Below are 17,680 nucleotides of genomic sequence, written 5' to 3'. Positions count from 1 at the left end.
TACTGTGGCACAGCTGTGCAGTCTGAATGTGATCAATGAATCAGAACCCAGCGGGAATAAGCTGAGCGAAAGTCCAATTAGGTCGTGTGATGCCATTTGTGTCAAACTGTATTTGTGGCAGCAATTTCAGCTGCTCAAGATGTTGGAGTCACAGGAGACTGCGAAGATCGCAAAGTTCAGGTGTCTTAATTTATCTCCATGGCGGACCTTAAATGAGAATACTATCTTTATTGTTACCTGCTCAGAATGCCCCCCCACCTCCTCCTGCCCCAGGGAATAAAAAGAAGAGAATTATGTTATATAGAAATATATTTTGTGATGATGTGTTTTTTCCTCCATCTAGCTCTGTTACTCAATTACTCTATTGCAGGACTTGCCTCGATTTAAACACCTAACCTCTTCTTGGTGGTTAGACTTTTGACTTTTGAATTGAATTTTGCATTTGTGACTGATAGGACCTAGAATCCAACCGGCTTATTCAACATATGTATTAAAAAAAAAAAAAAAGGCAGACACTTTAACAGTTTAGTATAAAAAAAAAGGGGAAGAAGGAAAGGAAAAAGGAAAATTCTTCATAGAAATGTTTAATAAGAGCCGAATGACTAAAAAAGAAAAAATCTTTCTCATTTCTAGTGCCACACTGTCCACTAGTGGAGGTAGATATTACAGCACATTTCTTGTTGAAATACTATAGGACTCTTCACAGTTTTCTTCGCTTTTGTACATTTCTCAAATCTCCCTTGCTAGTAGTAAAACAGTGAGCTCATTTCTCAAAAATGGCAAAACTTCATGGATTATCCGCAAAATCCCTTCTCCTCTACAAAACCCTTAGTTCTCCCCTGAGAAGTAAATATTAGTGTTAAAGAAGATGCCAGTGCCGTCAGAATGTCGAGACCTCTGCTTGACAAATGATCAACCAGTTTGCATAGAAAGACTTGTGAGATGAACTAAATAAAGCCGCAGAGAAGTGTGGAGAGGGATTTGCATTGGATGTACTGACTTGCAAAAATTTCAATGGTCCAAACTGTGAAAATCCTTAACAAAATTCTCCACAAGATGGAGACATAGTAGAGACAGTGGCATTTTTCTTCACCTCTGATACAGTTCATTCATCATTTTTATGTTGTTTAATATGATCATTTAATACACTCCATAATAATAATAATAATAATAATAATAATAATAATATATTCGTATAAATTGATTAAACAAATTGAAAGGTATGATTTCAAGGTAACTAGTGTCTCACTGAGGTTTGACTCACTGGAAAATGATGGTATTTTTCTTTTTTGTGAGGTAATTTAGAGTCCATTCTAAATTCTAGTAAGAATAATATGATCATTATTCATCATTCATCATATGAAGACGCAGAACAACACTAAAGAATTGAGAGGGCGCAGATCATTCACAGACAGAGACACCAAGAGGAAATGGTACCTTTAGTTTACAGCATGTTAGTGAACAGGGTTCAGGTGGAGGTGACCACACGGTCCAAAACCACACCAGTAATAATACCAACATACAATGTCTGGGTGAGTGTGTGTTTGACATTCATCTGTACCAGCAACAATAAGGCCCAGTCATTGACCGTGGAAATGCACCGTGTGACACAAATGACAAAACGGCTTGTACAGGTACAAGGTACGACTTGTGACCATGTCGCCATCATCTCCTTACATGCCACTGTCTATCACCATGGCAACTGCATTGACTAAACCGACTGACTGTTCAGTGACTGTACACCTTTCCACTGAACTCCATCTTCTTTGTCTTTCTGCATCACCTTAACCTTTCCTGATCATCACCCCTCTTCTTCATGTCCTCCATCAAATCCATGAACCTCAATGGCTGTCTTTCCCACCTTCCTTTGCTCTGAACTTCTATTTCTTGTATTCCTGATCTCCCCGTGTGTCCAAACCATCTCAGTCTGGCCTCCCTAACTTTGTCTCCAAACCTCTGATATACTTGTTTCTTCAACCTGGACTCATCCTCTTCTACTCTTCTTCCGATCATTGTGTCAGAGCTACTCTCTCTGAACCATACAGAGCTTCCCTCTCACTCTTGCTGTTCCAGACACCATCCGTCTCCACCTGTTCCACCGCTCTTGTCTCATGTCGACACTGATCTGTGGATGACTGCAGGCCTTCTTCCACTGTACTGCAGCTGTGGCGACCAGTCAACATAATGCACCTCTTTCGGCCCTGCTCCGTTGGCTCTGAATGACTTCTCAATAGCAAAATATATCAATATTCCTGGAGATTATTCTTGATCTATCATACAGAGCTGCTCATCGTTCAGCATCACCGTTCTTGTTTTAGCTAATTGTGTTGAATTATTTATGAGCTGGCTGTTGCCTGTTGGCAAACAATTGCTGCTGAAACCAGTCACCTTTTTATTTTTCCACTGAAAAAAATGGCTATTTCTAGAAAAGTATGACATGCGCATTAGTGTCAAGGAGAAGACACAACATTTTCGTCTCTGAAAGTTTCAGTTTCATGACTATCCTGCTAGTCAGTCGCTGTTTGTGATAGTTTAGATGGATGGATGCATAGATTCCACTGCACAAGACTGCCTTTCTTCTGCTGCTCCTCTCTGCACTGCTGCCTGTCCTGCAGGTCTCATTCTAGTCTCTTTTATTAAACATGATAGTTTATAATACCACTCCTCTGTCTAGAGGATCCTCCCTCATTACTGCCTGCAGGCTCACAACCGATTACCAAATATTAATTTAGTCCAAATGCTTTGTTGTTGGCTTGGGTCCGTGACCCTCGGGACAGCTGCACTTTTGTGTCTGTCAGTGATTCGGCACTTGAAGAGTCAACAATTATCAGAGTCATATTGTCCTCTAGGGACAGTTTCCAGCTGTATTGGTGACCAGCTAACAGATCACTGTCGTTGACAGGACATTGGTGCAAAAGCTGTATGGTAATGGTTCCAAGGGCCAAGCATCCATTTCAGCAGATCGCACTGGGACCATAAAATCCGAGGAGGATGTGCGCTCTAAAAAATGCTGGGTTGTGTTCCTAACCCCTTACCTAACCCAAGGTTGAGCAAATTATTTTGACTAAGACGATTGGGACGCTTCTATCTGGCTTGACAGATGACGCTGACTGCCATTTTGTCCACAGCCATTCATTCATTTTAGCTCAGAGGGACACGAGAGAGACTGACAGTTGTCAGAGCTTCAACACACCATCGAATACTTACTGTGCTTTTACGCATGCTCAGTTTCCTGGCCAATAAAATGTTTGGAAGTGCATTTCTGTCACCAATAGTCATTAATAGTCCTTTATATACAATTACTATGTTGTGATGTTATTGTGTTGGTTTACTCTGGTTTCCTCCCACTGTCCGAATAGGGGAAAAAGCATTAGAAGATCAATGAATTTTTGAAAATGTTGGCAGTACAACTAGATTAGATGTCTTTTACTTGTAGGCACTGCTCTATTATATATTTCCTGTTCACTATAAACTATCAGCATGAGTAGTTTTACCCCTTAGTTGTGTCAAAATATTTTCAGAGCATCAAATTCTCAACCAATGTGCTGGGTATAAATAACCTGACATGGGCTCTGTCCCTCTTGGACTCAGCACTGGGTTAGCTTTTGACCCTATTTGGGTTACTTTAAACCCGACAGTTTTAAGTGTCCAGATGTCTTTCGTGGCTCATTGGTTCACAGTCTCTTTGGAAATTGGACTCAGATCATGATCCTACATTGCAGCCTAGGTAAATGTGACCTGTGAATTTCGGTTCTGTAGGAAGCTGTTGTTGCAGAAACCCCAGAAGTCGCGTGGGAAATCTTTTCAGTTTGTTGATTCTGACCAGAACAGATGTAGCGGCATCTGATGATGACAAAACTTCACAATCTTCAGTTGTCAATCCTGAATTTGTAATGTTCTTACAGTCAATCGAAATGTGTTTTCAACCTAGGTACTCAAACAAATACACCGTGCTGTGTATTCAACCTTTTGAAGGACAGCCACGTGTGACATGTTTTGCATGTTCTTTCTCTCTGTCTGAGAAAATCTGAACTACAACTGAGACGACCTTGAGGCTCTTATCATGGTGACACCTCCTTGTTCCTGCCCGTAGATTTTTTTTCCCTTTTTTTTTTTAGTGAAATAGTCTGGCATTTGATGATAAAGTCAGGGCTTGAACACACTGATATCACAATCATATAAAAGTATTTTATTTGGTGTAAACAACACGGCTTGTTCCCTCTGTGAACATGGGACCTGTGCAGCTGCAGTCTTTATATCATCATTTACAAATTCAATTTCTAATAAAAAAAGGAAAAATATAAACCTGTGACAATAATGGGAACATTCTCTGTGGAATCTATATTTTCCATTTGAGATGAGTTTTAAAGTGTGTGCATAAAGACATATCTGCAGCAGCCCGCACCTACCCACTGCATTGAATGATTGTATTGGTAAGTCCTAGTTCATGATCTTTGTCAATTTGAATATCAGGATTTTTTCTCAGAAACTTCTATTGTTGCGTAGTAAGGGAACAGATGGGATCGGATTTGGTGTTGATTTTGTAATTCTATTCTCATTTTGCATTTCCTAGTTTGCAGTGACAAACTCCCACCTTGCGGCTTATAATTTTCTGGCTGAAAAATAATGTTTGTGAGCCCTTGACAAATCCAAAAACAAGGTAGCTGTTTCCTCAGTGCTATGGACCAGTCGCTGTAGACCCAAACTACAGGGACTGAACCCAGTGAGACCTTAAACAACACTCCATGTCTCATGTTTCCATGTCCTCCCAGTAGAGTTGCAAGAATCAATTGTTCCATAACCAGGATGGACAATTGCTTCTCTCATTCTCTGAATGTACCCTCACCCACTGTTTGGTAAAAAAAACAAATGTCTTAAGTTTCTACTGTTCCTAACAGTAAAGCTTTAATGATCAAGAAGAGTGATGACACTAACCCATCTGGAGGTCATTATGCAGGGAAATGTGCCTACGTGGCAGAAAACAGCAGCAGGTGGAACTGCAGAATATGCTTCGGCAAATAAAATTCAATTGTCAGAAAACTCTGAGCGCTAGCTGAATCTTAAGAGATATGCGTGGCTTTGTCGCCATGGCAACCGCTCTTACTGAACCTATTGGAAACTAATTATAGCTAGAAATTCTGCTACGTGTGATGCTGGGACGCGCTACATGAGAGCATTGGAGTCATCCTTGTGGTGTAATGAGCCTTTTATTGCTAATAGCAATATCTAGTATCTGAGATGAGGCAGCCAGTGAGGTGAGGCAGAGAAAAGCCTCAGGGTGGGACATGTTCAGACGACTGTCAAGGGTGCTGAGTGACTGAAAGATCTAGAGGGAAATAAAGGACAGGAGTGAGATCTGCCATGGTGTACGCTTTAGCTCTGACACTAAAACAGGAAGTCGAGCTGGAAGTGGCAGAGATGAAGACGTTCAGGTTTTCTTAGGGAGTGATGAGAAAGGACAAGGTAAAATAGAGGGACAGCTCATGTTGAGAAGTTAGGAGACAAAGTCAAGGAGGACTGATGGGTTGGACATGTGGAGTGGAGCATCAGACGCTAAGAATCTGAGGTACAGGGTAAAAGAAAGAGGGGGAACATTGAGGTTCATGGAAATACAACCTAGTACTTAGGTGGTTCCTAACCCTGAATGCCCTGTAGGATCATCAATGTCGTTTCAGATGTCACTTTACACAGACATAAAACTAACTCAGCTGTATCAAGCGGCACTCTCAAAACACGCCTAAAATCTCTGCAGTGTTGGACTCCTATGTTCCTTAAGGTTTCCTCCAAAGACATATGCACCATTACTGGTAGCTACGCAGTCGATAGATGTGAGAGCATGCTGAAGTGGCAACATTTACAAGTTCCTTGACTCTATACCTGTGTGATTCTCTCCAGCCACCTGCTGCTGTGGCGTGGAGTACCAGGGATAGATGCAAGAAAGCGGAGGAATTCATGTGAATAGTTTGGCCAGCTCTCCAAATACAGTCAGCGGGGATGATACTACTGCTGGGATTCTTGGGTTCAGTTTGCTGTCTGAACAATGGTGGTTCACGCATTATACAGCCCTGAACAAAGGTAATCAAAATACATATTGATCTGCACAAAACTCGTTCCTATTGGATCTTCAACTGTGGTCGTCCTCCTCTCCGTGGCTGGTCCTCGGTGTGGACTCCACCATGCTGCTGTTCAACATATAGAGATCCAACAGGCTGAAATATAAATAGCATTAGATGTGTCCGATTAAATACCACAACCTTACATGCTGTGTTCTGCCACGTACTTTATGTTGTAACTGCATGTGCTTGTAAAGTGCACAAAGACAATGATAGGGTGCATATATGGCTCAGTTGCTTTTTTTTTTTTTTTTTTTTTTGACACAGTAAATTGTCAACTCCACTCCACAAACCTATATATATTTCCAATTTGACTAGTAGTGTAACCCCGCCTCTATTTGTACTGCAACATTGCAGCTTCTTCTGTGGTCCAAAGTGAATGCTGAATTTGAAAGAAAAACGGGAGGATTCTGGAGTGGACTGGACATTCATCTTGAATCCTGATGCGCAGTGGAGTGTGTTTAGGATCGTCTCCTCCCCTGTTTCTGCAGTCAACACCGCTTTTCCCAGCGCTCATCGCCAACGCTGCCCAAGATAAGAAGACTTCCATGAACACCGCTCTTTTCGTTGTCAAGCAGCCGCTTCAGCTTCATCTCCAGCAGCTTGTGATGTGAGCAGCTCAGGTCCGTCCATTCACGCCGAACCTCGTGGGGCTTATTGGATTTGACTGCGTTAACGTAGACGGCACATCTGTTTCTTCAGATAAATACACCTCAACTCCTTGATCCCAAGCGGACTCGTTCAGCGGAGACCAGTCTGGACGCGGTCAGACATTAATTTTTTTTTGTTGTATTTTTTATTTTCTGCATCAACGTTCGCGGGCTGAGGATGGAGCTGGAGACGCATCCTGGTGTGTGAGGAGCACTTGAGGCTTGCAGAAGGTGTCGCTGCCGTTCCATGCTGGGGTTTTTAATGCGAGGACCTCATCAGAGTGTGTTAAGTTTGCTGAGGCAAGAGAACCTGTCTGGAGCTGGAGGAAGGAGCGACTGGTAGAAGCCCTAACAGCAGCGCAACAAGCCGCCGCCGCCGCCGCCGCCGCCGCCGCTGTGAGACCAGCGGGGTCTGTCTCCGCTGGAGCTGATGCTCGGTCCACTTCCCAGATCTGTGAGTATCCCGCAGTCTACACGCTCATTGATGCTTTGGTTCCGTCCTCCCGAACTAGGTTTGCTACAAGTCACCGCGTTAGCGCTTCATTTTGACCCACATTTGATCTGCGATGTAAACAAACTGAGGGGCCAAACTACCAACTCAGGGACGCAGACGCGTCCAATAACCACCGTGAAAATCTTTTTCACTTTTCCTCTGTAGAGCACTGAGCCGAGACACAAGGATCGGAAGGCTCCACTCCTCAACTGCACCTACAACTTTAAAATTCAGGTGAGAGCCACTGCAGAGCATGTGTGATGGCAGAGACGCGATGTAATGTGTTGCAGCTGCTTGTTGGTTGTGTTTCTCGTGTTGATCCGTCTTACCTGCTTCACTGCTGATCGGCTGTTCATCTCAAACAATCGATGTCTGTCAGTTTGTTCACAGGTTGTTTCCATTTTATTATCATTCCCTTGAGAGCAGAAGCCTCCGCAGACTAAATAGATTTGTGTGTTACTGTGTGCTGTGATCGACTCACAAAGCACGCATTTTGAAAGCCTCAGCATAGTCTTTTTTTATTTATTTAAAAACGTTTGAATATTCAAATTGAGTTTGTGATTTCAGACTGAAACTGCAGCTTAGTATTGAATATTCAGATTTTCTTAACATCAATGCTCAGACTGACTTCACCATAACATCACAAGAAACAGTTTTGCAATGACATACTTTGGAGAACGTTTGTAACAACAAGCGCATTCCACTCGTTCTTGGAGGTCAGTGTGGGAGAGCTCAGACAGCTCACCTGCAACTGTCCTTCTAGTTGAAACTCAACTGGTTATGAGGTTGTCATGGATGCTTTGCTTAAGCGTCTTTCTGACTTAGGACACCTCCAGTATCTCCACAACTACGCCACATATGGGGAAAAAAAACTGTATTTTTGCTTCATAGAGTGGGGTTCAATGTTCAGCTATTTTTAAAAGCTGCTTTTCAATGCGTTAAATGAGTTCAAGTTTAGAGCACTGTGTTAAGACAAAAAAAGATCTTGTTCATACGCAAGTCGCAGCGGTCTGCAAGCCTCAGGTGCCGTGGTGCTGTCTGCATCGCAGAAAGGTGCACCCGGCTTGAAAACGCATTTCAAAACTAGTATCGAAAACGGGGTCCAGCATTGAGACTGACTCATGAAACTCACAAGTCTCTGACTCATGAACTCCTCGCATCTTTTCTACACATCAAAGCGTTCAAAATTCACTGTTTTCGCTCGAGTGCCCGAAGTTCTGACACCACTGCCGGTCTCAGCGGCTGCTTCTTGATTCCAGACCTCCAGGAGATCGGCTCTGTTGCTGGAGCTGTGGACACGTGGGCAAAAACAGTGTATTTTGAACAGTTTAAGGGTTAAAAAAAAGCCTCTGTTTTCAGCTGATTTCAGCCTGTAAAACTTGCACGGTTCAGACTGCGAGAAAAAAGTAGTGGTTTATAGTCCGGAAATTACGGTAGCATAAAAGAATGAAATAAATCCATTATGAATACATGTCATATACATGACACATATACAACAACACATGTCAATACATGTGTCGTTGTATATTATTCATGGTCTTGTGTGGGAATTGAACCTGTAACATTCGGAACAGTAAGTTATGACGGAAGAAGAAGAAAAGAGGATTTTTAAGCTGATCTATAAACAGGAGAATGAGTCCCTGACTGGGCTTTTACACTGACCTTGTTGTCCTATTGGCAGTATGGTTTGGGTCAATTGTCGAGGGCTCTGAAGCGGCGAAGAACCCAAACACATGGCAGGTCGTAAGGGACCAGCAGTTCATACGCGCGAGGGGATGAACAATGCCAGAGTATTGATCCAAACCAGGCATAGGTATCCAGACAGAGATGAGGCACAAGGCAAGGTCATATTCAGAATTTCAAATGACAGGATAACAAACGCGGCAGAACAGGGCAGGATGGTGACTAGATAATCTGGCTGGGAGTGAGCGAACAGGGCGATGAATAAAAGGACCTGGAGAATCAGCAAGCAGGACACAGGTGTGCGAATGATGAGGAGAGTGGAGATGGAATGGGCATCGATGGCCGATCTAAAGATGTGACATCATTAGTCAGAGGTTTAGCTCCTGACTGAACGACCCTACAACAGCAGCTGGCACCAGCATCGAGATGGTGTTCTGAGATTTCCCACTCTTTCCTCTGAATGTAACAATGGCCATTTGTCATGTGACAAAGCCCATGTTGCTCCAGAATTGTCTCTGTGACAGGCTTTTGCACCAAAGCATATTCATGTCTGAGACGCAGAAACCAGGTGCTGAGATGGCTGGACATTGCTGTGGTGTTTATGCTTGGATACAATACTTTATCAAGCTGGAAGGGGGCAATGGTTGTCAATAATAATCTGGACTCTCCCTGATAGCTTGGCTGATGATTTTCGACTTTCCAATGTCAGACACACTCAAGCATGTGTCGGTGAATTGTGTGTGTGACTGAAGCGACTCTGAAGCAATCATTTTTGATGCATAAAATTACTGATAACCTTTTCATGTTTCATGTTTTTTGTTTTTCATGTTTTTGTTCTGTGGAAACCAAACTTTCTAAACAGCTTGCTGTTCGAATCATTATTTTATTTTTATTGGGTCGTCCTCTGAACTAGTCCTCTGTTATACCAGAACTCACTAGTCTAAATAAACACACACTGAATAAGTCAGAAAAAAAGAGAAATCTCCTTTCGACAACTGACAAAACTTTGTGCTCATGATCCTTAAGATGGAAACTAGATTTTTCATCCATCAGCCTTACAATAGTGTTTCTGCCACTCAAGTCAGGCTGTAAAAGGCTTGCTGTGAGGAGGACACTGTGGGTCAGCGAGCTGCTCCTGTGTGGCGAACTTGAAACACGATTTGTTCGGGAGTCATTACCATGGCTATTGAAGTTTTAAGTTACACAGGCCGTGCTGGTGCTGCAGGCAGATTACAGGCGCTGACTGCTGTCAGAGAAGGGAATAAATTCAAATTTCTTGAATTAAATATGAGAGTTTAGAGGGTCAGTGCCTCAGATAATGTTTAGGCCAACAGCGGAGGCACTGCAGACCTTCATGGCACTTGACTGTAAAAAAACATGTCGCAACATATTTCATTTATTTTTTAGTGTTTCTGTGTTGGAACCCACAGGAGACTCATAATGAAGCCAGTTAATATCATCTAAAGTGGCTTCTCTCAAACTCATCTTGTACCAAGCCGAGTCAAGCATCTTTATTTATATCCAGATGATACTGTTGCTACCAGGCACAAATCAATGCGCGTCTTGAAAGAGTTGATGGTGAGAGCTGTGTAGGTGTACTGGTGTGAATCTGGGAGCCATTCAAAGGTTTCAGCCAAGAGTGAAACTACAGACTGATAGAACCTGCTGCACCTTGTAGAGAGCCGCAAGCGTTATGTCCTTAAAAACCACAGGAGATAAAACAACCGTTGTTTCTATTGTGGAGGGAAAAAAAAATGTTACCAGTTGGCGCCTTTACTTTTACCATAGAAATGTCACCCACACAAAATTTGTGCTCTGCTGACTGCCAGAAAGAGATCTTGCGGGTATTGTGGAATGTAATGTCGACCGTGTGCGTGATGTTGAAGTCTCTTGTTCTTTCAGTAAAGAAAGAATTGTATCTCAAACACCCGGTGAGCATAGTTTGTATCATGTTCTTGCCTTAAACACAACTACTCACACCAAACACACATGCTCTCGCACAAATGAACTATTAAGGTTTCAGGTGAAAAGTACCCCACAGAATCAGTACACTGTAACTATAAAAACTGAACTACACCTCAGACTAAACACAGTGTTTGATATTTTACAGTTGTAGAAAACTGTTCAACAGTCACTAGGAATGCTTTCATCTTTTGTTAGCATACTAAAAACAAGAAATATATTATATATATATTGTTATTTGAGAGGAAACACAAGTTAGCTCGACACAAGTTAAATGTGTACCGTATATATATAATATACATATATATGCATATTCGTATATATTATTATTTAATATATAATATTATATATAATTGTTTTACATGTTAATATAATAATAATAATAATAGTAATAATAATAATAATATGTAATTGAATTTTTAATCCACAAAGAAGCAGTGTTGAAATTCCGCATATCACTGTGGAGAATCAAATGAACCATGTGACTGAGTATTTGGAATTTCAATCTTTCCCAGGCTCACCATTTATTGGTGAGGCTTGCTGGCTGAGGAATCTTGAAGCTTTATTCTACACATTGGTGGATCTCCAAAAGGCCACTGTGGCTGTGTGTTGGTTCTGTTAAATAATAAGGGGCTAAAGATGTGTTCACTAAAAGTCTACATATAAGAAACCCCTCCCCACCCCCTCTACCCCCCACTGCCAGCAGCTGGAGTCCCTGTCCATGGTGCTGATCCCGGGATGTTCCCATCAGTTTCACCAGCAGACCATGGTGACTTCCTGTCCTAATGCTTGTTGCTCAAGAACAGGCAGTTAATTGTGGCAACAAAAACACTTTCCTTGGTGTTTCTTCTCGCTGAATTCTAAGCACGGCGTGGACCTGCGTCCCTGCTGTTATGCAGGTCAGAGAGGAGAATGCAGCGTATCCCAGCTGCATGTCAATGACAGCACATTGTAAGAACGCTCCCGCCCGCTCTAGGTAGACAACCTATTTTTGTAGCTGCTCTTAAAATTTTAATCAGGAAGTGAAATATTACATTCCTCAATGTTTCCTTTCTGTATTTTTTTTTCTTAAATGATGCAGATGTTCCTCTGGTGAACAGCTGCTGTGAGCAGCCCTCGATTGTTCACTCTCATTTAGACGTGATGATGACTGAACACACGGCATGAATTCATCCAGCCTCTCTTTTTCTTTGTGGCAGTCCTGTCTTGTGAGCTGTGGTGAATGTCCAGGATGTCCCCGGACGGCACTCAGCAGCCTCCTAAATCTGAGAACTAGGAGTTAATAGCTCAAGGATCTTAAATGCTTAGGAGACGGCTCTCTTGTTGATGCTCAACTTAAAGCTCCCGCCTTGTGTGTTGGTGCATGCTCTTAAATTTTACGTGAAATGTATCTTGTGGCACAGCGACTGCACTTATGGACGCCACACCATGTACACCATATATTACTTCTTGTCGGGAACGAAACCAAAAACAATATGGAGGGGGAAAAAAATGAACAAGTGTATTGTATGCGATCAAATGGAAGTTTTTTTATTTATTTATTTTATTTATTTAAATGTACCCCCATTTTTATGTGGTGAGAAGTATGTTGACAAAAACATTACAAAGCGTAATGGCTGTGTAAATAGGATGAATTAATTGTTCATCGTTTGAGGAATGCGAAGAAACACAGAACTTTTTCACATTTTTTGAAGCCAGTGAATCAGTTTATCTAATTGAGATATTCACAGATATCGGCAGGACATCAGTAGCAGGTCTGTTTTCTGACCCAGAGGAACCTGGACCATCAGACTTCCGTATAAATGGTTCAAGAAGCAAAAGTCTGAAATACTAACAGAGTCACTTCACAGCAAAATGATATTATAATTCACATTCACATGTAGTCATCATGACTGCGCATTTTGAAAGTTGTTCAAACCTCTCAAGGTTTGTGCTAGTATTTTTCTTTTCCTTTCAAACTGCACATCGTGGATTGGATGAAAGTGAAGAGTCAATTCCAAGGTATCAGGCTTTTCGGAAAAGAGACTGAGGCCGCTATCAGGGAAGTCAGTGAGTCCTTTTTTCGGTGACATCATGAAGACATGCTAAAGCTGCTACAACGTCTGGAAAATGCTAAGACGAAGAATAGCTCGATAAATCTGTGCGCCTTGTGTGAAAGATGGAAAGGAGTGTTGTGACGCTGGATGATTTGGCCAAAAAGTACATAGCTTGTAGAAGGGACCTAAAATAGAGCCCTGTGTTACTCCATCGGTAATTTAGGCTATGGATGAAATGATGACCTTGTGTGTGACTGAAGGTGTATGACCCGTGTCTTTGATTCCCACCTAGGAATAGAAACAGTCCTCATACTCAATACAACAAGACTAACATGCAGAAAAGGACTAAAATGTTTTCACTTTATGGCTTTTTTTTATTGTACTTGTAACTTCTTTGCGACATTCAATATTTCCATTTCTGCGACACCATCACCACTGCTGCTGCGATAATGAGACCAGAAAGACAGATTATCACTCCCTTTTACCTCTCAGTATCTCTATCTTTATCTCTTTAAATGACTTTTATACCTGCCAGAGTGGTTCAGCAATAATGACTCACCAGTCAGTAGGTGCCAATGTTTCAAGCCCGTGACTCGCCCAAATGTTATATCCCACGCCATTTTCATACAAAAGGACTTTCCTGATAAAAGGCTTCGCCTCGCATAGGTTTTTTTTTGTTATCTCAACCTCCATCCACACTGTAACTTCTTCCTTTGCCTGTTCTCTTTCAGAACCAACCCATGTGATGAGGCTTGAGCTCCAGCATTCTGAGTCACAGACCTAACACCACCATGTACCTGCACAGGATCATCCTCAACCACAATCCCTCTTTCACCACTTGTGTGTTGATTTCCATTCTGCTAGTTCTGCTCCCGGGAGTCACTCAGCTCTCACACGGCAGCTCCAGCCAGAACTTGAGTAACAGTGGCTCTGCTAACTGCTCCAGCGATGATAACTGCTCGAATGGGGTTCTGCTGCCCATGTGGAACCCCCAGAACCCTGCGGTGGGGGATAAAGTGGCCCGTGCTATTGTTTACTTTGCTGCCCTCATATACATGTTCCTGGGCATGTCCATCATAGCAGACCGGTTCATGTCTTCCATTGAGGTCATCACCTCACAGGAGAAGGAGATCACGATCAAGAAGCCGAATGGTGAGACCACAACCACTACAGTGCGCATTTGGAATGAGACGGTCTCAAATCTGACCCTCATGGCACTGGGATCATCTGCACCAGAGATTCTGTTGTCGGTCATCGAAGTGGTGGGTCATGATTTCGATTCTGGCTCTCTGGGACCCAGCACCATCGTGGGCAGTGCGGCTTTCAACATGTTCATCATCATCGCCATCTGTGTTTATGTGGTGCCAGAAAATGAAACGCGCAAGATCAAACACCTGCGGGTTTTCTTCGTCACTGCTGCCTGGAGCATCTTTGCCTACATTTGGCTCTACCTCATCTTGTCGGTGTTCAGTCCGGGAGAGGTAGAGCTTTGGGAAGCCATCCTCACCTTCCTCTTCTTCCCTCTTTGTGTCCTCCAAGCCTGGATTGCAGATCGACGTCTGCTCTTCTACAAGTACGTGAATAAACGATACCGTGCCGACAAGAACCGTGGAATCATCATTGAGTCAGAGGGAGACGCCATGTTCACCAAAATGGACTTAGAGATGGATGGCCAAGGAACCAACTCTCATGCTCACCACAAGGAGGCGCTTGACGGGATGCTGGAGTCGGTGGAGGAAGGCGGTGGGATGAGCGCTGAGCAGGACCAAGAGGAAGAAGCCCGGCGTGAGATGGCTCGCACCCTCAAGGAACTGAAACAGCGGCATCCAGAGAAAGACATGGAGCAGCTCATTGAGATGGCAAACTACCAGGTTCTTGTCCAGCAACAAAAGAGCCGTGCCTTCTATCGCATTCAAGCCACACGTATGATGATCGGAGCCGGAAACATCTTGAAGAAACATGCTGCCGACCAGGCCAGGAAGGTAGTGAGCTGCCATGAGGCCACTGGGCAGGAAGAGGATCCAAACACCATCTACCTCCAGTTTGACCCGTCTCACTACCAGTGTTTTGAGAATTGTGGCTCCTTGAAGCTCTCAGTCAGCCGCCATGGAGGTGAAGGTGGCTGCACTGTGAAGGTAAGCAGCACAATAATAAGAGAATTGAGTCATGGTCAATCTAAAGTCGCTGTGGCTTAGCTTTATACTAAACATTAATAATTTAGCATTTTATTGCAACTTCAGTATCATGAATATTTCATTGGTTTGCCTTGCAGGTGGACTACCGCACAGAAGATGGCACCGCCAACGCCGGTTCAGACTATGAGTTCGCTGAGGGCACGCTGGTCTTCAAGCCAGGTGAGACCACCAAAGAGTTCACCGTGGGTGTAATCGACGATGACATCTTTGAAGAAGACGAACACTTCTATGTAAGGCTCAGCAATCCCAGAATAGTCCACCGAGCTGAGGTCTCCATCCTGGAGCCCAACTCCATCACCTCCAGCAACAGCACCGTTGGAATCAACTCCCACGTCCCCCCGAAGGCAGCGCTAGGAAGTGCCCACACTGCCACCGTCACCATCTATGACGATGACCACGCTGGAATTTTCACATTCGAGAGTAACTCCACCCGGGTCAGTGAGAGCATCGGCAACATGCAGGTCAAAGTTCACAGGACGTCTGGAGCCAGAGGAAAGGTGGCAGTGCCTTACCACACGGTCGAGGGCACCGCCAAGGCTGGGGAGGACTACGACGAAGTGTCCGGCAAGCTGGAGTTCCAAAATGACGAGACCATGTAAGTCGTGACAGGTTTGATACTAAGAGATAGTGTTGAACTATTGAAAGGCAATGTGTTTGCTGAGCAGCAAACCTTCTCTAAGGCACAAACCATTCGGCTGCCATTTCGTGTTGAATCCATCAGTCATAGCGCAGATGCTGACACCACAGTAAAGGGTGTTGGACAGCAGAGGGTGGAGGGAGGGTTTGACACAACATATTCTGAATCTCCGTCAGCAACAGCCTCATTATCTTTCTCCTGATCATGGTGTTGCACAGCAATACTCCATCATCCCGCCATTAAACAAATATTGATTGCCTTTGGTTTTCTGCTCTCCAAGAAAAGACTTTTTTATGAGTCACCATCACTGTGGAAACGGGTCCTTTATAGCAGTGTGAGAGGAAGCCGAGCTAGAATTGCATGTAAAGACGGTGTCTGATGTGAAGAGAATGAGATTCCTGTGAATGAACATTAACGTGCAAATCTCAGCAGCGTGGTGCGACTAAACTGTGACTATGACTTAATGGCTTCTTCTTTGTCGGCAGTGTACAGTAAAACTGACACTGAAATGTGTGAAACATAAATAGTCGCTGAAAACCACTAAAAAGTTTAATGATGACTTTGTTTAATAATCAGATTCAATGTTTACATCCTACGTCATGCACACGTCAGAAAATGTGCATTATTATCAACATATTTACAAACCTCTCGAGCTGCATTGTACATACAAGAGACCGAATCCGTGATACAGTAAAAGTGCAGACATTTTGTGAAATTTATTTTGTCAAAATGGCCGAAACCAGGATAAAAAAAAAAAACATTGTAGAAATGCTGAGTCACTACGTTCCAGCCAGGACCCTCAGACCCTGCCTTAATGCTGCGTTCCACTCGTCTTCCGGAATAGGAAATTGCAAGCTCCACCTCCAAATGACGTCTCTTGACATCAGATTTCCTGGTCAAAAGGTGGGAGAATTGTCATCACCCCGTCTTCGCAATCCAAGATGGCTTCATCGAACGTAGACAGGACACAGAAGCTTAGAATAAATGAAGTACACTAAAGGAAACAAACACACTTTCCTCTTAATCTGGAGGGTTTTCTTGTTGTAAACAGAAGGAATTGGAACTGGAACTGGAAAGCAGCATGAGTCCAGATTTAAATCTAGAAGTAACTTTTCTGTCTGGGTTCCTCGGCTCTGGAACAGTCAACCAAAGGAGATCAGAAATGCAACATCCTCCTCATTTAAAACACTGCTACTCATTTCTATAGACTTGCAATTTGTACCTTCTAGTTGGCTGAGACGCTCGCCGAATGTTTGCACAAGATGTTAAACTACGATACTTTTACAGATTTTAAGTAACTCTCAAAGCTAGCAGAATTTGCCACATGCACTATGTGCAGTGTGAAAGGAAAAGAAAAATATGAGCATAACATTGAGAGATTTGAACAACTTTCAAAATGAGTGAACTGTATGTCACACTGTATGTAAGTACACGTTTAAGCTTAAAAAGAAATAGTTGCGAAAAAAGAACGTTTCTATGACAATGAAACGTCAAATGCAGCTTTTATTAGTCATTGTACTGGAATTAGTGTCCACTTCTTCATAGACAGGTCAAATTTCAAAGGTCTAAATTTGATTCCCAATGAGTGTGCTGTCTGGTTTTGACATTTTTTCCTCATGAGCCTGTGTTGCAAATGGATTGCAACAATGCCGAGCGTAGGTTAAGGTGGAGATAAAAAAGTTATTGACTGTTACGTTTTTGTGGTTATAAATTTAGTTGTTTATTTTCGTTTGACGTTGACTTTACTCAAACATCATATTTATTATGATGCTGGTATTGGGAGGCTCTGCCCATACATGCTCATCGACCAGGAAGTAGCCTGGAAAGATTCCAGCTGTTGTAAATAAAGATACCTTCCTCTGTGCTTAGTTGTCTGTTGAGAAGTGGATACTGATGTTTGTGTTTGTGACA

The 17,680-nt window shown here is 42.9% G+C and overlaps 1 protein-coding gene across 1 annotated transcript in view; it reads left to right on the top strand.

The window, feature by feature from the left end:
- The first annotated feature begins 6,455 nt into the window (after positions 1-6,455).
- The window catches only part of slc8a4a (solute carrier family 8 member 4a), a 28,038-nt gene continuing 16,813 nt past the window's right edge, over positions 6,456-17,680 (top strand). Inside the window, exons 1-4 of the mRNA XM_053847491.1 lie at positions 6,456-7,217; positions 7,422-7,490; positions 13,669-15,072; positions 15,210-15,727. Of these exons, the coding sequence (XP_053703466.1) occupies positions 13,729-15,072; positions 15,210-15,727 (1,862 nt within the window). The 5' untranslated portion in view covers positions 6,456-7,217; positions 7,422-7,490; positions 13,669-13,728. The remainder of the gene's footprint in view (positions 7,218-7,421; positions 7,491-13,668; positions 15,073-15,209; positions 15,728-17,680) is intronic.

This window comes from Synchiropus splendidus, chromosome 17 (assembly GCF_027744825.2).
Source record: "Synchiropus splendidus isolate RoL2022-P1 chromosome 17, RoL_Sspl_1.0, whole genome shotgun sequence".
In the NCBI taxonomy this organism is placed as follows: Eukaryota; Metazoa; Chordata; class Actinopteri; order Syngnathiformes; family Callionymidae; genus Synchiropus; species Synchiropus splendidus.
Note: the sequence above shows the minus strand (reverse complement) of the source record. Positions and strands in the feature narration are given on the sequence as shown.